Genomic DNA, 21,223 nt, shown 5'->3' on the forward strand with positions numbered 1-21,223 from the left:
CAGTCTTTGAGTTATAGGCAAAAAAAAAAGTTTTTTTCAAACATTCCAATACAGGTATTTTCTGTGCTATTTACATAATACAGAAAAGCATTAAGGAGAATTTAGACATATATGCTAAAAAAAGAAAATATTAAAATTATTAGAAAATATATCATAAAAAATCTATGGTCCTTGATTTTTTTTAAAGTAAAATTTATGGTCAAGTTTTTATCTTAAGACATACAAAAGCAGTTAATATAATCATATTTTGTGATATTTTTGTAGTATTAAATAACAGTTACTTATATATGTGATAAGTCTAATATTTTCATTTATCAAATAAAACAGAAAAAATAAGAATTTGTGCTATTCTTGAAGTAAATTACAAATTAAATAGCAAAATCAATTTTATGAACAAAAGTTCTTAAACAAATAGATAACACACCAAAATAATATATAGATTTTAACCAATACCCTAAACAAGTTGCCCTAGCATTTTCTCATTTGGAAAATGAGAGAGTAAGAAATATAGATGTTACAAGTTAATCATGTGACTATAAGTAATTTTGACAATGTTATTCATGATTGATCCTCACTGATTTTATAAGTAAATTTTATTGTAAAAGCATAATCAGGCATTCCTGATTCATTGAGAATCACATGGGTATTATTATGACACATTAATCATGAAGATAAGCAAATCCAAAGAATTGTCCAGTTCATTTCACAGGTTATCAAAAACACGACTTTCTTTTCCAACTTCTCTTATGACTGTGAATCATACTTTTGAATGATAATAAATTTTAATTGTATTACTTTTGGAAAGTAATAAATCTCTAAGCTTACTAAATTGTCTCATTCTAGACATTTCTCTATAGTGAGACTCACCGGGCATTTTCTAAAGATGGTTCTTTCCCTGAAAGTGAATTTCTGTTTATCAGTCAAACTTGCTACAGATGTTATTGCTGTATCTAGGCTAGAACATCCGTAGAGTACTTAGGTCCCTGCAGACTAAAAATGTGACCATACGGTCCGTTTTCTGTCTGTTGTCCTGGTGAAATGATATATAGCACCTTCTTTTGTTCTCAGTGTTTGGATGATAAAGTCAATAGTCACACTAGCTATTGAGAAAAGAAATGGTGGCATGGGGGGGGGCGGGCGGGAGGAACCGAAGGAAAGACTTTCCAAATAGTATCATGCTTGCCCAGCACCACCTCAGGGACACAAATACGCCATAGCATAGGTCGTACAAACCTTAAGGATAAGATTATGGATCTTATTTAACTGACCATCTAAAAGAGTAAAAATTTTTTAAAAAGATGCTTGATATAGATAATAGCCTCATTTTCTAAGACACAGGTAAGTAGAGGCTAAAGCTGTTCAACATGGTTGCTAAACCTAGACTCCTGAGAAGGACTCTTTGGATTTCAATCCCAGTTCCAAATACTTCCATCTCCCTAAGCTTTGGTTTTCTCTTCTCTAATACAGCAGATGATAATAGTTCCTGTAGCATAAGATGTGGGGATTCAGTGAGGTCACACATGTCAAAACATTTAGTACAGTGCCTGTCACATGCTAAGCACTTGACTAATATCAGTTATTATTATTTAATAATATTATATATTCTCAATGAAGAACTCAATTTGGCATGTAACTGACCTTCTAGATTCAGTGCAAATACATTCCTAAATATCACAGAATTGAACATAGCAAGTTCCAGTTTTCTTTTTCTCTAGATAGGATATATTCACAATTAATGAGAATCAAAGTAGGTATCATGTAAATAATGTATAATTTAAGATTCCAAAATAATTGAGTCACTCATCTATTTTTCATTCATCTAATAAATATTCAGAGCATGCTGTAAGTAGGTCACTGTGCCTTTCAATTAATACTGGAACACATACTTGAACTTACTCCCCCCTGAAGATGAATGATGGTAATAGGGAGTAAGTCCCTAACTCATTGCAAAGCCTTTTTCAATGAGATAAATTCATTTTCTATAAGGTAGTATAGTAGCTATTCAGTAAACCATTTTGTATAAATCTATTTAAATGCCTCAGAGATGAAGACCTAGGGAATAAGTGAGCAGAAGGGACATTTTTTTCTTTTGATGAATTTGATTAAAGACAAACTTTCAGTGAGCAAAACTAAACAATGAAACCTTTCTTTAAAAAATTTTGTTTCTTTTAAGATAAAGTTTTGAATTGGATTCTGAGATGCTCTAAGGTACTGTAAGGTATTGCCGCAGGAAAGAGGAATAAGAAATTAGTGGAGGGAGTACAAATATTAATGCGCTTTATAGTACCATGCAAAGGGCTAGTTGCTAAATATCTTTATATTTAAAGTCAATACCTTATCTTATTAAAATAAAGGATAAAAATGAGGTTAACATTTGAACTATCCATGAAAAATAGAGAACAATAGAAATTTAAATAAATTGAAAGGGGCATACCCTGTATAACGGTTTAGGAATCAGAATTCTATTTGCTCACGAGATATTAACACATTATTAAAATCTGATGGGATGTTTTATCGTATTACTATGTAGTTTTCAAAGTAACAGAAGCAAACATTGACTCATAAAACCTTGTTTATCTCTGTTAAAATATTGTATTTTAATTCTTTAAAAAATTTTTTTAGAGATTTCTTGTTTGAGAGAGGGAGAGAGAGAGCACAGGACAGGAGGGTCAGAGGGAGAGGGGACAAAGAGATTCCCAGGTAGACTCCACACTGAGAGCAGAGCCCAATGCAGGGCTTGATCTCACGACTGTGAGATCATGACCTGAGTCAAAACCAACAGTTGGTTGCTCAACCGACTGAGCCACTCAGGCAGCCCTGTATTTTCATCCTGATGTCACAATTTAGATTGTTCTAAAAATAACTACAAATTAATGAAATTTGATTTTTACTTATATCTATTCAACACACATTTATGACATCTCTAATTTATCCTCTTTGTGGTAAGTACATGACACAGGAAGGAGACAAATGTATGTTTATAATACAGGGTAATAAACACAAAGAAATGTGGAGTTATTTGAGCAAATAACATGGTATACACTCCCACTGAGTATGAAAGATCCACCAGGAAATAACGTCAGATTAAAGTTTTGAACGCTAAACTCAAGTTAGTCAATGGAAGGAGCACAGGGGATAGCATTCTGCACCAAATCTGAAATGGCAAAGGTAAGCCTGCAGAGGTTTGGCATGGAAGCTTCCATATTAAGTTAACATAGCAAGATTTGTATTTAAAAAGATGATCGGGCAGCTATACAAAAAATGGATTAATAGGAAAATGAGATGGAGCTAGGAAAATCAAGACTGTTGCTGTTGCAGTTGTGAGAATGGGGTGGTGAAGGCAATGGGTGGAATAATGAACAGTGAGAAGGTCAAAGAAACAAAGATTCATAACTAATGAGTCTTAGTTAATAGAGGAGAAGAAAACATCACAATGAGTTCTGGGTTTTGACCCAAGTAACCAGATGCTGAGGAAAAAGAGAAAGATACCATGGGAGAAGATTTACATTAAAGCATAAACTGACTATGAAAGTATCTGAGAATTTTAAAACATCATTAAATCTCCTTATTCTGCAAAGCCCTGTAAGCTGGAAAGATTAATAGAATTTCCCAGGGTGTCTAATATATAAATGTGGAGCAGTTTTCCTACTTCAGCTTTTCTGCTTACTTAGTATTTTCAGCCAATTTACAATTGGTTATTATGAGTTAATCCATTTATCTTCCACATGAGGTTAATTAATGGAAGCATTCCACTTCTAATCTAAGAGTCTGAGGTAATTTTCCAGAAGTTCTTCCAGAGAGAATCTAAAAAGCCAAAACTCAATTTTAATTTTCTGAGTACTTTTTCTGCTTAAGGTTACTGAAATGAACTGCCTTTGCTAGGAAAAACAGCAAGCATTGACACTTAAAAATTCAATTTACTATACAAATAAATATTTCAGATTATTTTACCATGGGGCAGTAATTTCTCTTGCTTGAAAAACATCTAGCCTAAACAGTGTGGCAAAATGGACAGATACATACTGCTTATGAACTACAAATTGTTTTTGGTTTTAAATATACCCAATCATAACTATACCACTTTGAATTGGACTTAGTCAAATAACAGGTTTGACTAATTTTTCACTGAATTCAAATTGTTTGTATTAATGAAGTGAACTGACTGGTTGTCTGCCATCATAGAGCTACCATCCAAGAGAACGTTACCAAATAATGAATTAAACCAAAACACTGCATGGCTTATGGCTCTGAGACTAAGAATAAAATGAAATCTGCCATTACTTAAGGGATATACTCTAGTTCAATAAAATGTGCAAGTACAGTTAACACGCTTTACACAAAATAGTGCTGCAACAAAGTAATGGGCAGCTTCGAAGTCACCACCTTAGGCATATTATTCCAATTAGTAATATTTTAACATTAGTTAAGATGCCATATAAATTATAATTTTCACTACCACAATTTTATCATTTTCTCAGCCAGTACATAATGTACATTTCTATAAGGTATTTTCTCCCCAAATCATTGAACTCCTCTTCTCCAAATATTAATCTTCTAGTCACCAAAAATTGCGGGTTCCTTGCCACCATCCCAGACTTCCCCTTTGGCTTCTGATTGTTCTGACCTCTGCTAGATGGGACCCACCAGCACTAAGGACACCCAGCAGGCTTCACATCATTGTCTTCAACCCAATTGAGTATACCGTAGTATGATTTTATAGTCCACTCAAAGCCACTGACAATGTTTCATGTCTATTCATATTTCATTTGGTTTGGTTACAGTGATTTTATAAAATATTTCAGTTATATATGCAATAGAAACTAAGCTAATTTTGAAGAAAAGTCTAAGGCATTTGCAACCGCATAGAAGAAGCCCTTTAGTACTTCTGGATTGATTTCAAACAACGGAATCATGACTATAAAGCATTAATAATGCATTTTTAGATATTTAGCCATCCATGGGTATCAAGACACCAGGTATCAAGTCAAAGATCCCAGGAAACCATGAACCACAGAAGCATCCCTGTAGCAGGGCTATATTATGACTATATGGACCTGGACCCAGAGCATCAACACCAGGTGCAACTTAAAAAATCCAAAACCCATGGCATTGAAAAAATGCTCTACATAAAGACTAAAAGTCACTTTTGCCTGGTGTGTATAAGCAATGGAAATGAGTAGAACAAAGGTTGGGAAACATGTTTTTGTGGTGATGGGAGATTTGGAGCAAGTATGTGGTTATATTTCCTTGCCTTAAACCAGTATTTGTGGAGGCAAAGTATGTTTTTCCTGTGGAGATTGAAATCATTAGCAAAGGCAGAAAGTATTCATTTCCTAGTGAAGATGTTTTTATCCAATATGACAGAGGGTGAACATTACATGAAAATTATTACAAATATGTCTAGACATAGTAAGCATGACCGGAAAAAAAAAAACTTTTTAAGGCAAATAGCAAAAGTTTTCTCTTTAATGAATTCTTTGGTTATAAACAGGTCTTGAGTGACATTAGTTCTGTGTAGTATTAACCGGTTTTGCTGGTATCTCTTCTGTGCATCCCTAGATGACCAAGATGAAATTAATTATCCTGGGTGATAGCTCATAGGATATATTGAATATAATTTACCTTGCTTTAATGTAAAATAATTACAGAAGGGAAATATATCTTTAGATCTGATATAGCATATATTATTACAAAGCTACTGCTGAGCATATTGCATAAACTTTTCATCCTTTTAAAAATAAAAACTCAGATATTCTTAACAGGAAACAAACAAAGCTGAAGTACAAACTGTACATCTTCCCATGACTCTTGACATGATGTTTCGCATTCACTGGCTCACAGATTCCTGAGTTAAATAAAGCATAATGAAACATAATTAGTATGTCCTGATTATTCTATAACTTATTATCACTTTAGCAAAGCAGAAAGTGCTAGAAAGGAGTGATCCAAACCACTGCCAAAACTAACAGTATCTATTTTCTACATACTCAGGAAAAAAATGTTGATCAACTATGAAAATTTTGATTCTAATCAGTAAAGAAAATAAGCTACTATGTATTTGTTCATAATGCCAAATATATGAGTATATGAGAATAAAAAAAGGAGAATCCAGAAAACCTAAGAGAGAAAAAAAAATAAGACCACATGAAAAGTAGTAAAAGGAACTAGCCCATGATGACAAATATATATACATATATATATGTGTGTATATATATATATATGTAGGGCAAAGGATGTATTTTTAGATTGGTTGCTACATGTTCTCTGATAGAAAAAAGATGTCATTTATTTTTGTATAACTATACATTTTCTCCTATAATATTCTAAACAACTATATTCAAACACATAGTGAATGATAAGGTCTCCTATGAAACTAAAAAGTGTAGCCGGAATAATAGTCTATGTACAGTGAATTTTACCTTTCATTTGGAATATCATTTGGAAGTAACTTACACTTTTTCTGTGCCTGGGGGCATTATTTTCTACGCCGTTGCTATCATCTGATTTCCTGTACGGAAAACAAAAAGAAAATCACTAGGTATTTACGTGGCATTAAATCAAGTCAGTACATCATCTATATAGTGGCCATCAGGTTAAAATGTAAAAGGTCAATAGAGACAATTCATTTTTCCTAAAAATGTTTTACTCATAATGCTGATTTTGTTTTTCTACCGTTGCTTAGAGAAGAACTGTTGTCACAGATGACAGTGACCAGTCCTGTTTATTTTATGCAGAGGGAGAACTGCTTCTCCCCCAGCATGAGTGAGGACGTGGGTATATGGCCATAACTTGTAAGCAGTCTTGAGGCCCTGCAAGATAACAGCCAATCAGAAGGTCAGCCAACATGTGAGATACAGGTGCTATAATTCAACATATTTATCACAATGAATTAGAGGCTAAACATGGTTGTCTACTCAATGTGCATCGGGGCAAGACGACGAATGTGGCCTTCAGATTCTTAAGACAAGAACGACCAAACTAGGTAACAAGAGTGCATAATGAATACCCTTCTAGTGTTACAGGCAGGCCTGAGCTCATTAAGCTATCACCACCAGATAATAAATTCAACCACGTAATCCAAATTTGGGGGAGGGGCTGTCAGGCGAGATTATATGGCTTAAGTATATGAGTGGATCAGATAAATGAATGAGCTCCTCATTGAAATATTTGAAGTGACTAGCTTGTTTTGATGTTACACATTTAGTACGGTTTTAAGATTTATTTTCATCAAGGAACTCTATGACTCTTCCTGGCATCTAAACATATAAGCATTATATATAAATATATATATGTATGTGTGTGTGTATAGAGAGAGAGATAAAGTTTTCTTGACAGAATATATATATGTGTGTGTGTGTGTGTGCGTGCGTGCATGTGTGTGTGTATATATATATTCTGTCAAGTAAAATTTATCTCCTAACTAAAAATTCTAGAGCCCCATGTTGGGCGTTGGGATTACTTAAAAAAAAAAGTGCATTGCTAGCTAAAAATTCTAAAAGAACATTAGTAAAAGGTTGCTGCAAATGATTCAAGTGCCCTTGATACTTGCATTAAATCTAAAGATATTGAAATAAGAAATAAACTAAAAAAATAAATACTGCCAGAGCTCTCTGTGGAACAGTACAGGTAGAGAATATTATGTACACTATCCCAATTACCAATAAAAGAAAAGAAAGTAAATCATTTATACTATAGATTGAATCAGTTTGACATTATTCCTAAGATATTCTAGAAAAACGTATTTTAAAAAGATTTTAAAATTAGGGTAAGCTACATAAATGAAAATTAAATTAAGAATTGGTAAGTCTACTCCATACTGTTCTGGTGCCACCCCTTCTACGTGTGTCTTAAATGAACCAGAATCCACTGAGACAGGAGCAGCCCCCAAATGTGACTGCAAGAGACTGAATGACCAGAAACCCTGGGGAAGCTGAGCTGGGACAACAGCATTTGGGCAAGGCTGTTAACTGTTTCGAATATCTGAATGACCGTCTTGTTTTCTGTATGACCCCAAGTATAAGAATGGGACACAGTACTTGGGAACCAGAAAGATAGAACATTCAACGCACTCTAAACAAGATGTCCAAGTTCACCAGAAAGAGGTGCAGTTTCCTTCCAACTATAAGAGTTGATGCCAACCAAGTTGGTGCCAACAACACTGTTTTTTTTTGTTTTTCCTATCTGAGGTTATGGAATTCCTGATATGATTATTTCGTGCCCTTACTTTAGAAGCTCATATCGTGTTGATTTATTTTACCTGCCATTTGTGAACTGAGTAAAAATAACTATTTGAATAATGTCTACAAATATCTAAATGACAGCTCTCCCACTCTTTAACCATGGCTAGAGACCTCACCTCCGAACTTGTGCTGGCCAATGAAGATAAACCTCAAGTGCCATTCTGTGTGGTTATATGTGCTCAGGCCTTCCATTTCCAACATTTCTTTCAGCTGCTTTAATCTCATCTCATTTTCCCGGTCCAGCCCTTGGCTGTGTTACTCAGACTTTAATCCCAGTCTCAGGCACCTCCATCACTGGACTCCATGCTCAGTCCTCCAGCTGAGAGGAACTAGTCACTCCTGTCTTGACCAAACTAAATTATATCCCTGATACTTCTCTTCTCAGCCCTCCTCCTGTTCCACTCTGAACAAAGGGGCTGTAAGAGAACCTGGGGCACAATATCTGTTCTTTCAAAAATAGTGACTAATAAAATTCTAGCCCAGTGATTTTCCATATAAGAGAGACTTAGAATCAGTGATAGACAGGGCGCGTGGGTGGCTCAGCTGGTTAAGCGACTGCCTTCGGCTCAGGTCATGATCCTGGAGTCCCTGGATCGAGTCCCGCGTCGGGCTCCCTGCTCGGCGGGGAGCCTGCCTCTCCCTCTGACCCTCCCCCCTCTTGTGCGCTCTCTCTTTCATTCTCTCTCTCAAATAAATAAATAAAATCTTAAAAAAAAAAAAAGCATCAGTGATAGACATTTTAAAGAAATACAGATGCCCAGGCACCACTCCCAGAGGTTCTGATCCAGGAGATCCAGTAAAGTCTGAGCAACCATATTTTTAAGGAACATCCTAAGTGGCCAAAAATATAGCCACGGTTAAGAAATTCTGACTTAGGGCGCCTGGGTGGCTCAGTTGGTTAAGCGACTGCCTTCAGCTGGGGTCATGATCCTGGAGTCCCGGGATCGAGTCCCGCAGTGGGCTCCCTGCTCAGCAAGGAGCCTGCTTCTCCCTCTGACCCTCCCCCCTCTCATGTGCTCTCTCTCATTCTCTCTCTCTCAAATAAATAAATAAAATCTTTAAAAAAAAAAAAAAGAAAGAAATGCTGACTTACACAAATAATACTTCCTTATGGTTATTGAACACCCCTGGGCATCAAAGCCTATGCTAAGCATTTTTACATACAGAATATCATTTAATCCAAAAGCCTTATAAGCAAATCCTGTAATTAAAGCCATTTTGTTGAGGACAAAATTGAAGCACAGAGAGGCAAAAAGTGAATGGTAGAGGGGGGTCCTAATTTACGCAGGCAAACTCCACATGCCTCTCCACAACATGGATGTGTACAGAAAACAACACACATATAATATACTCTTGTGTTTTTGTCCAAACAGCAAACTTTTTTTTTATTTAAATTCAATTAGCCAACATATAGTACATCACTAGTTTCAGATGTAGACTTCAGTAACTCATCAGTTGCATATAACAACAACTGCTCCTCACATCACGTGCCCTCCTTAATGCCCATCACCCAGTTACCCCATCCCTCCACCCACCTCCCCTCCAGCAACCCTCAGTTTGTTTCCTATAGTTAAGAGTCTCTCATGGTTTGTCTCCCCCTCTGATTTCTTCCCGTTCAGTTTTCTCTCCCTTCCCCTATGATCCTCTGCACTATTCCTTATATTCCACATACGAGTGAAACCATATGATAATTGTCTTTCTCTGATTGACTTATTTCGCTCAGCATAATATCCTCCAGTTCCATCCATGGTGGTGTAAATGGTGAGATGTTATCCTTTCTGATGGCTGAGTAATATTCCATTGAATATATATATATATATATACCACATCTTCTTTATCCATTACTCTGTCAATGGACATCTGGGCTCTTTCCATAGTTTGGCTGTTGTGGACATTGCTGCTATAAACATTGGGGTGCAGGTGCCCCTTCGGAGCACTACCTCTGTATCTTTGGGGTAAATACCTACTCCAACTGCAAACTTTTATTCAATTTTATATTTATCTCTATTTTACTCAAGTGAAAATTAATCTGTAATACTTACAACTGCTCAACTTGTTCAAATTCTTTCCCATCATCTGTATAACAAAAGAGGAATTTAATAAGATTGGTTTATTATTCTTACGGAGCATGTATGTTGAATTCAACTTTCCCCATGTTAAGAATGCCCTGTATGGTTTTCCCTCTTTGGAACGAGAGACATATGACGTGAAACGCCTGCACATCCATCACGTTCTCCTCTTTCCCTGCTCTCCAGACCTTACCTACAATTTTCATCAAGCATAGTCTAGTGCCTGGGATTTTCAAAATCAGACTGACTGATTTGTAATTCTTTAAATTACTAAAAATTTAGTATAAAATCAGAAAAGAATACAGAATGTAAGATAAATTTTCTTGGGGAACCATTGGTTTCTCAACCTGCAATCTATCAAGCACATGCCACAAAAATGGAGAACTGACCAGACAATGTCTCTTTTATGAGAACTCCAGAATGTTTGATAAAATATTTTCTAAGTGAGTTATCTAAGGGAAAGACTGTTTGTCTTTGAGGTCTTTTACGTTAAGCTATCACAGAATCTTCTATTATTCTAGTGCCAAAGCATGTATCACCTCTTTGGTGTTGAGGTACCAGTAACACCAAAGCAAAAGGAGAAAAAGTATATTTTCATCCTAAAATTTTTTAGGAAGTTGAAACAGAAAAACCATCAATAAAAGCTCACATCACTGTCACCATCAATGTTAAATAAACACCCCTCCAAATAACAAAAGTTAGATATTTCCCCAAAACTCTAAAGCCATTATAATGTATTAAGTCATAACATAAGAACATTATCTAAAAAAAGAAGCCTTACCTGTGTGCATCTTTTTCTTTTGGGTGTACATTTCACAAAACAGAATAATAGCCACTAAAATAATAACTTCAACAACTATTCCAAGAAATGGTTTGAGGGGTACCAAATAACTCAGCACAACGAGTTCAACGTGTATTTGGCTCTCGCCTAATTGGAACACTGCATGGCACCAGTAAGATCCCTTATCATCTTCTGAAAGTTGCATTATCTTGAGCCTGGTTTCATTAGCGTTTGTTCCATTGATCGCATACTTATCATTCACGTGAACATCAACAGGAACCTAATATAAGGAGACATCAAAACCCATTCCTATCATATTGCATAAAAGACACATGTCCTAAATGATCGCGTTTTGAGCAAAAGCTATAAGGCATATTAAAGTTTATGAGAAGTTTACATAACAGAGTCCGAGAGCTTCATCTCCCAACGGTAGCAAAGGGAAGGGATATTTTAAGTGCTAAACACTCCGTGTTTGAAACTATAGTGTAGGTCATCATGGGTAAATATTAGAATTAAAGATACAGAAAAATTCCAGCCATCTGGGTTTCTCGATCTAACCCCCAACTAGCTATTCAAAGTACTTCCCCCTTCACAAGAGCAGGCACACATCAACTCAACTCATGAATTAATGAAGCTATTAGATGTGATCATTCCTACAAAGGAAGATCACTGGCTCCTGACACTGGGAGTTCCTCAGACTGGAAATGAGGATGAAATCTCCAGGCCTTTGAAGCTGATGTAGCGGGAGTGGTAGAAATCCCGGGAGCCCAGGATATGTGATTGTCTGCGCACCTGTCTTCTCATAGCTGAATGTCTTTCTTTCTCAGGCAAGCTGGCTTCTGAGAGTCCCTGGATTTTCCCCCAGCCTCTCAAGAGCCATACTAAGCTATTTTGGAGCTGATTTATTTAACCCATTTAAATTAAAACTTATTCTCAGGCCATCCGATGCCTTCGCTGTGCTATCACTCAACCACACTGCTCAGTAAATGCTCATCTGCATGCAAATATTCTTGGAGGTTATCTGATCAAGAACTGTGAGTTTATTATTTGCTCCCCCCCACCCCATTAAAGCGACCTGGCTCCCTGTGCATAGCACTGCCTGTACTGCTTGTTCAAATGTACCCTCCCTAACTCGGAGCTGATACATGTAAGTAATGCATGGTTAATGGGCACCCCAGGTGATGCAGAGGCAGGTGGTCGGTCTGCATTTTGAAAAAACACTTGACTTAAAGTTGTGACCTGTACTCACTTCCCTACACTTCCCTCACATCCTAATAGGACCCGTGCTTAGGGCCAAATGGAGAGGAAATTACTACAGCCAATGGAGAGAAGCACAGACTATATTCTAAGAGTTTAATGTAATTAGATTTCGGTTATTTTTTGCCTAGTATTACATATACATAAATAAATTAGGCTATGTATGTCAAGTACTACAACAGATATTTATCTTTATCAATTTACATACATTTTTTTTAATAGTTACCTACTCAAAATGATTGCCTTTCCTAATCATCAACAAGAAAAGAAGCAGAAATATTAATGATTTAAGTCTACCCCTAAGTGATGTGGAGCTTTCTCTAAAAAGTCAAACCAATGTTATCACAGAATCAGTCACTCTCCCTTTTAAGTCCTTTCCTCTGGTTCCCTTCAACAGTCTATGGCAGTACCAATTTTGTCTAAGAAGGAACCTAGTATTTCATTGTAAGATCTACGCTGTCCCATACTGTCCGTCTGTCCTAGAATTACAGCTTGCCTTTGCAGGACTTTAATTTCAATGCTCATTAGTAGCAGAGCAATAGACAGGTGTCTCCTGAAGGACAATGTCCTAAATTTCCCTGCTATTAGAGGCTATTTGGGAGGAAGAAAGAGAGTGAGAAATGATTTTCTGAATATGCATGTTTTTCTTATTATCAGCTCTTTGAATAGCCATTAATTCTTTAATAGGAACGTAAAGTATTTCGCTTCTCTTTGGATTCTGGAAGGCCAAAAGAGGCCAATGACCCTGAAAGAACCCAAGAGCTAAGTTTAAGTTACCAATTTTCATTATTTTCTCAAATGGCACCACTGTATTGCATTCTTTCACAAATGTTTCCAGAGACTGAGCTGGAAAAGAAAACTACCTTTTTTTCTAGATACTTTCATGGAATGATAAGAAAAGAGAATCTTTTTGTTAGGGTTATTTCTAAACTCATCAACTAAAAATGAATGATAACTTCCTTTCAAAGAACTGAAATAAGTTGCTAAATCTGAAAAACAAAGTACCAGTTAAAACAGTAAGAGTCTCTTCAGATGTATAATGCAATATGCTAAAAACATGAAATGACAACTCCACGGTTCTTTCTTTATGAAGACATATTAAATAATAAGATAAAGGGGGCGCCTGGGTGGCTCAGTTGGTTAAGCGACTGCCTTCGGCTCAGGTCATGATCCTGGAGTCCCGGGATCAAGTCCCGCATCGGGCTCCCTGCTCGGCAGGGAGTCGCTTCTCCCTCTGACCTTCCCCCCTCTCATGCTCTCTATCTCATTGTCTCTCAAATGAATAAATAAAATCTTAAAATAATAATAATAATAATAAGATAAAGGAGTACAAATAGTCCTAGGAATTCTGAGTCTGTTAATATTATTTATGGAATAAGAGTTTTCATTTTGTTTTCTTCGAATCAATATGATCTTACCTGTATACTCCCGTTACTACTGTACCAGGTCCAGTTTAAAGGAGAACAGTGTTGACATTTACATATCAAGACAGCTGAATCCCCCACATAAGTGACCAATGGTTTGTTTTTTCCTTGAACTTCAGGGACTAAGAAAAATTTAGAGAAAGACATATTACTGAGGGAGTTTGAATAGGGAAATGTATGCAAGTTGAAGACAAATTCTCCTTTCATTTTCTCATCAGTATGATTTTCTTTACATAATTTTAGTTTCATATGACATGAAACCATTTTTTTAATTGGAGTATAGTTGATACACGGTATTATGTTAGTTTCAGGTGTACAACATAGTGATCAGACAAATCTACATGTTATGCTATGCTCACCACATGTGTACCTACCATCTATCACCATGAAACACTATTATAATAGCATAGACTATATCCCCTATGCTATACCTTTCATCCCCCTGACTTATCCACTCCATACCTGGAATCCTATACCTCCCACTCCCCTTTACCCATTTTGTCATTTCCCCCACCACACCACACCCCTCTGGCAACTACCAGTTTGTCGTCTTTACGACTCTTTTTCTGCTGTTTTTGTTTATTTGTTTTGGGTGATAAATTTCCTAAGAAAGTTTCAGGCAGGTGCCATTAGTAACAATAAAAATGACCACTGAATTTAGAAAAATTAAGTTTTAAGGATATGAATAACTTGATAAAGAAAATCAAAACATAAAAACATAAGCAAAGCAATAAAAAGAGAGCCAATAGCTCCATAGTGCAATCAGTTTCTTCTCATTGACCTCAAAGGATATATTAATGAATGTGCACTTAGACTGGAGGTGTAGACTGACCAACAAAGGTTACTTTTACTTTTTTTCTTTTACTCATTTTAGCGGATTTTTGGTTTTATGTTTTTTTCCCTTTTATATTTGGCAACAGAGAGAAAGCATAAAATTATATCTAAATTTTTAATGCTATATTGACAAATTTTATAAATATTGCTTGATATTCACTTGTTATCCTATTTTTATATTTTGTTTTGGGGAGGGCCAGGGTAGAAATAGAAAGATCAGTTTTAAGTACTAAAGTCAGCTTTCTAGATTAAATACATTCTCTAAGTGCTCTTGGCTTTGTACTACCCAAAGATAATTGAGCATTTGCTGGATGAATCATAAAGATGAGGAAGGGGGAAGTAATTGGTAATGACTAGAAAAGAAATTCTGACTTGTATAACTACCAAAGAAGTGGTACAAATAGGGTTGGAGAATAGGATTTCTTTATGGGTTCTGTCCTCAGGTGATTAAGATTGCAATGATGGGTGTGGAAGTCTTCTTTTTTCCTTATTGTTTAAAGTGTGCCTAAAGAGGGGCCTTAGTCTGTTAAGTGTCTGCCTTCAGGTCAGGTCATGATCTCAGGGTCCTGGGATCGAGCCCCACGTCGGGCTCCCTGCTCAGCGGGGAGCCTGCTTCTCCCTCTGCCCCTCCTCACCCCCCACTTGTGCACGTGCTCACTCTCTCTCTCTCACATAAATAAATAAAATACTTTAAAAATAAATAAATAAGATGTGCCTAAACACAATTGCACATATCACCCTCTCCTTCATCAAGGCTGCTGACCAGCTGAGTGTTGAATGAGGCAGTGCTCATAAAAAAGAGATGCAAATAAGAGGAAGGTATGTCACACCCATGACAGCATAAATGCTTCAAGTAATTCATACGAAAGATAATAGAGCAATCTATAAACCAGTTGTTCTCACACTTTTCATAACCAAGGAAACATGTTTTGATGAAACTGGATGGTCTACAATTTTACATTAACCAAAGCTGTGAACTGCCTATCAGAATTTATACTCACCCACTGATACTTAATGAAAACCGAGTCAGGTACCACTAGGGCACTCCTGAGAGAGGAGACAGGGAGTACGAGTGATTACCTGGATTTAAGACATCCCAGCCAGAAGATATTCTGAGCACTCCTTTTGACTGAGGCCACGAGGGTCCCACACTCCCAATCGGGTCACCCTCAGGCTGAGGGATATTTAGTTAATATGTGGTGAATAGGTGTCCATTTCAAAGGTCAGGTCATTAAGTGTTTGAAGGAAGTCAGCACAATGTGACAGTGATGTGACAAAGAATTGATCTGGGTCCAGGAAATACATACACTCAAATTACAGTTTCGGTGTTACTAACGTTGAGTTCTTTGGTCGGTCATAACCCATCCTACTGTGTTGTTGTAAAGGATTAAGTATGAGATCATAACACATGAAGTGTTTGGTGCAAAGTAAACACCACAAAATTGTGATCATGCACTGGTACTGCTTTTCTTAACTGACCTCCCTTACAATTTGTAATACCCATGGCCTTATTACGTAGTGGTCATGAGCCAGCTTACTAGGATAGATCATCATCATGTGCAAGAATGATTTCCAGGTCAGCCAGTCGTGTGGAAGAGAGAAGAAATAAGACTTAGAATATAAAAAGAGAACTGGAAATTCATCTGAATACATCTCAGAACTGTAGGAACATGTAAGAACACCCCAAAACATAGGAAAGGCTCCAAACTGAATGCTTTATAGACCCCCCCAGCCCAAGTGAGAAAGGAGATTAAAAGAGTAAAATGATGGAAAACTCAAGGGTATGAATCACAGGAGACAAGGCCCCAAAGAATGAAGAAACAGGAGCTTTGAGATCCTTTAATAACATCTATTTTAAACAACTTAGTGAGGCTGTAAAACAAATTCTGCTTGGAACACGCATTCAAGTACTTGGCGAAAGCAGCTGAATAAGATTTTTGTGTAAGGATTACAATTTCAGGATAAATTAAAACAATTTAAATCAGGGCACCTCAACCCTGCTCCTTACCATAACAAGAAATTACATTGGTTAAAAGTTAAAAAGAGGGGCGCCTGGGTGGCTCAGTCGTTAAGCATCTGCCTTCAGCTCAGGTCACGATCCCAGGGTCCTGGGATGGAGTCCCGCATTGGGCTCCCTGCTCAGCAGGGAGCCTGCTTCTACCTCTCCCACTCCCCCTGCTGTGCTCCCTCTCTTACTGTGTCTCTCTCTGTCAAATAAATAAATAAAGTCTTTAAAAAAAAAAAAAGTTAAAAAGAAACTCTTGTTTCCAGACCTATGTAGTATACAGAGCAGAAAAAACACATGGAATAATAACCTCACATATTACATAGAATCTAAGAATAAAAAGAAAAGGGCCCGTTCACCACATACTGGTTTTAACAAGAAAAAGCAGAATAAAGCAACTGGTACTTTGACATAACCTGTGAGTGAAATTTTTAAATAAGAGAATAATTGTTATCCACATGCATTTTTTAAATAAAAGCAAAGATGGTGTCTCTCATGTAAGTGTTCTCCCTATTAAGTCAAACTACTTTCGTTTTGTTCAGTTTCCTCAGTCTGTGGCTACCTGCCTCTGGGCTCATCTGGGGACCCAGACAGCAGTCTGCTGCAGGAAAACAACCAATAGAGGAAAACTGAAAGCAACTCTAGGATCCAAGAGAATAGGCGGACCATCTGTCCCGATATTAACGTAACTATATTTTAAGTTCTTGAGAAACAAGACAATAAATTTCAGCATCAAACTGTTACAGGCCTAAATTACACTGAACCACAGAATATTTCATTCTGTTTTTTTTTTTTTTGAAGATTTTTTTTTTTCATTTATTGATTTATTTGACACAGAGAGTTCAAGCAGGGGGAGCGGCAGGCAGAGGGAGAAGCAGGCTTCCCACTGAGCAGGGAGCCCCATGCAGGGCTCGATCCCAGGATGCTGGGATCATGACCTGAGCCGAAGGCAGCCGCATAACCGACTGAGCCTCCGAGTACCCCCTCCCCCCATTCTGTTTTTCTTTCTCATGGTAGATCTAGTTTCCTCACTAGATACCGGAGGTGGTGTCAATAAAAGGCTGAGCAGTGGCCTGTGGACTGAAGTCCCCGGTGACCTCACTAGACATTCCCTCCTCTCATTCAGCCCTCCAGTTTTCCAGTCCTAGAAAGGAGGATTATCATGGATTAGTCATGGTCCAGGGCACTGATTGGGCCCTGTTTTCTAGGGATAGAAATCTGGAGGTATAAATAACTCAGCCTCATGCTCAGCATATTTTTCCTGGCTCAGGAGGGTGTTATCCTCCTGTTCAGAGGAGTAAAGACCTAACTGACCTTGGGCTGTGAAGGAATACAAGGCTCTGCTTTGGCTTGAGGTTAGTACGACCTCATTGAGGAAAAAGAAGCCTTCCATGTGGCAAAGCCTTCCAAGAATTTCAGCAAGGTTTGTGGCCAAGGCTGGCCAATAACAAAATGTTACTTTGCCTTAGTGTCCCTTTTTTGGTGTGTATTTCCTTACTTGAGATTTTGCTGGGAAAAAGAATGACTGGACCAAGTGAGAAGGAAGTTATTTGAGGGCCTCCTGACAAAACACAATCGATCTATCAGTTCAAGACTGCGACCTAGTCATACTTCATTCCAATATGCCCAACACCTGGTGTGGCTTTATTATTAAATGAAGTATGAGAACACAGAAGCTCCTGGAAAGGTCAACCCTACTTTAGGGGAGGCCTCAACTAAAGACCTGCAGATAAGCACAGATTCAAGCTTGGCTAAAATAAGGATTCTTTTCTGAAGCCTCTAAGTTCCTTCCAAACCTCAGATAAGCAAAACCACACTTCTCAAGCTCCATGTGAAAAGGTGGACATTAACCACTGCTCTGCTATGCTTTATATGACTGATAACAGCAGTGTGGATCTAAATTACAAAAGGCACCATGGTCAGGAAACACCAGTCTGTTGGAACTTCTCCAGAGGCCCCGGTTGGTTCTGGGCTGCTACTTATGTTTGGAAATACTTATGCAAAGAAGCACAGCGATACGGTATTCTAATATGTTCTGTTGACCTTTTGAAACTTCAGATAAGGCAGAACCAGTGAGAGTCTTGGATTGGAAGACTCCAAGTTTGAAGATGCTGAAATTGCTGATTCAAACTAGTGTCTAAGAAGATGGGGCCTAGGATCTACCTGATGACAGTCAAAGCCCTATGGAGTTGTAAAGTTAGAGATTTATATCATGAACTAGGAAGAAAATCAGCCTGGGTCATTTTTGGCCCAAGAACATTTAGGTATTACCAAATTAGGGAAAAGATTTTTCCACATAGTCAAAGACAGCTAACTAGACTTCAGCACTGGGGGTTGAAGCTGAACTTCCAACTGATTCTTCCATAGTACTATTCCATATTTTGACGCCTTGGATACTTACTAGTGAAGACAGATGGCTAGGCCAAGAGAGGCTTCACAGCACTTGGCACCATCAAAATCTCACCAAGACTTCTCAAAAGTTCTATGTGCCATTACTTACTCTTCATCAACTAAATTTCTGCATCTTTTCTATTAAGAGATTTTAATTTTTTCTTTTTTTTTTTTTTAAGATTTTATTTATTCATCTGACAGAGAGAGAGAGAGAACACAGGTAGGGGGAGTGGGAGAGGGAGAAGCAGGCTCCCCGCTGAGCAGGGTGCCAGATGCGGGATTCGATCCCAGGACCTGGGATCATGACCTGAGCCAAAGGCAGACGCTTAACTGACTGAGCCACCCAGGTGCCCCTCTAATGAGAGATTTTAACACTGATGCATATTATAGAAGTTTTCAGCAACTACATCAGAATAGTTGACCTGCTACTGAGAAACACGGTCGCCCACCTCTCATCTTTCTTGAATGAAAAGTAATCACGACATGTTAGCACTTGGAAGCTTCCAGTGTGACTTTTGCTCTCTCTCCTGTACTAGCATCAACAGCCAAACACACAAAGTCAGCAGGGTTTTTTGCATTGTACTAATCAGTGATTTGAGGCCCTTTTGTAATCTTGTAGTAATAAATCAACCAGCTCCCATAAAGGCAGAAGCAGGGGCTTTGCTGATGAGTTGTTCTAAGGACTCAGGCTCATGCACTAGTTGACTCATTTGATCAGTGGCAGAATGGGTTTTTTTTGGCTGAATTTAAAATAGAGGATAAAAAAGGCTTTTCAACCACACTCAACTTAGGATTGCTAAGGAAAAATAAGCCTTCTTCTTAGGAAAACCCATAAGCAAGTCATGTGGAGACATAATATAATAGGATATTTATAAAAATAGATGCCATCCTATAAGCCTTACAGATCTAATTAAATAATAACTATAAAAGAATTGTTCTGCAGATGCCTTTAAATTGTAATCAAATGAAATTACTTCTCCAAGCAATATTCAATTTAGACGAGTTACAGGAAAATATTATTTTACCAAAGAAGATCTGGAAAGGGCTAACTTACTAATTTTATAAATATCTTCGAGACATAGTGTATACTTAAAAGTTATATTAATGTTAAGTGGGCATTAAAAACTAATAAACTGGGGGCGCCTGGGTGGCTCAGTCGTTAAGCATCTGCCTTCAGCTCAGGTCATGATCCCAGGGTCCTGGGATTGAGCCCCGCATCGGGCTGGCTGCTCAGCTGGAAGCCTGCTTCTCCCTCTCCCACTCCCCCTGCTTATGTTCCCTCTCTCACTGTCTCTCTCTCTGTCAAAAAATAAATTAAAAAAAAAAAAAAAAAGAACACGGCTTCATCAAACAGGTTGGGAAACTCTCACACCTGTATTTGAGTTTAGATTTAAAAAAAAAAAAACTAATAAACTGAACTAAGCTACTTTAAGAAAACTATAAAAAGAAAAAAAAAAAAAACATAGTAAATATTCAGTGGCTCTTTGCATTTCTCAAGCACTTGATTTCAAACCTAAGCCTTGTGTTGGTGCTCCTGACACTAGCCAGATGATTCAGGCTGGTCATCTCAAAATAGATATGGAATCAAGAGGCTTTCTCCAAGACCACATGGCATTGAATGTATTGGTATATTGAAAAATAAAATGCTTCTGTTAATCTTTCACATTTGAGGCAGGACAGATCATTGCCAAATAATAATTTAAGTAATTTAAATTACTTAATTTAAAGTATTAAGTTACTTTACTTTATTTTTTTTAAGTTACTTTACTTTTAATTTAAGTTACTTTACAATATTTAAACTTTGAACAGGTGTAACTAGTACATATTTCTAGAAAACAGTCCTATCTAGATGGGGAAAAAAGCAATTTTTAAAATTGAATCTCCTGGAATCACTTTAAGCCTCATGATTTGATGAGTATTTCCTCAAAATCTATAGGCCTTCTTTACATATTTAAAGGAAATTCAATAAAATGTTTACTAGAGGACTGTGTGGGTGTGTACATGTGTTTAATATCCTCTTAGCTCATTAGGAAGGAAAGAAAGAAGGGAGGAGGAGGATGCAGAGGGAGGGAAGGAAAGAAAAAGACAAGGGAAAGAAGGGAATAAGAGAAGGAAATGTATGGTGCATCTATCCTTCACTAAATTAAATTAAGCAAACAGAGGAAAGGAGGTTAAGAGAGAATGTACATGATCAGAATAATCAAAGGATGGGAATAGTTTCT

General features: G+C 37.2%; 1 protein-coding gene across 1 annotated transcript in view; it reads right to left on the reverse strand.

Moving 5' to 3' along the window:
* Positions 1–5,450: 5,450 nt before the first annotated feature.
* The window catches only part of LOC118006758 (embigin-like), a 30,623-nt gene continuing 14,850 nt past the window's right edge, over positions 5,451–21,223 (reverse strand). Inside the window, exons 5-9 of the mRNA XM_034999530.1 lie at positions 13,766–13,893; positions 11,091–11,370; positions 10,283–10,316; positions 6,454–6,508; positions 5,451–5,845 (exon numbers count right to left, since the gene is read on the reverse strand). Coding sequence (XP_034855421.1) covers positions 5,828–5,845; positions 6,454–6,508; positions 10,283–10,316; positions 11,091–11,370; positions 13,766–13,893 — 515 coding nt within the window. The 3' untranslated portion in view covers positions 5,451–5,827. The remainder of the gene's footprint in view (positions 5,846–6,453; positions 6,509–10,282; positions 10,317–11,090; positions 11,371–13,765; positions 13,894–21,223) is intronic.

The sequence above is a fragment of the Mirounga leonina genome, unplaced genomic scaffold (assembly GCF_011800145.1).
Source record: "Mirounga leonina isolate KUSES-001 unplaced genomic scaffold, KU_Mleo_1.0 Mir_99, whole genome shotgun sequence".
Lineage (NCBI taxonomy): Eukaryota > Metazoa > Chordata > Mammalia > Carnivora > Phocidae > Mirounga > Mirounga leonina.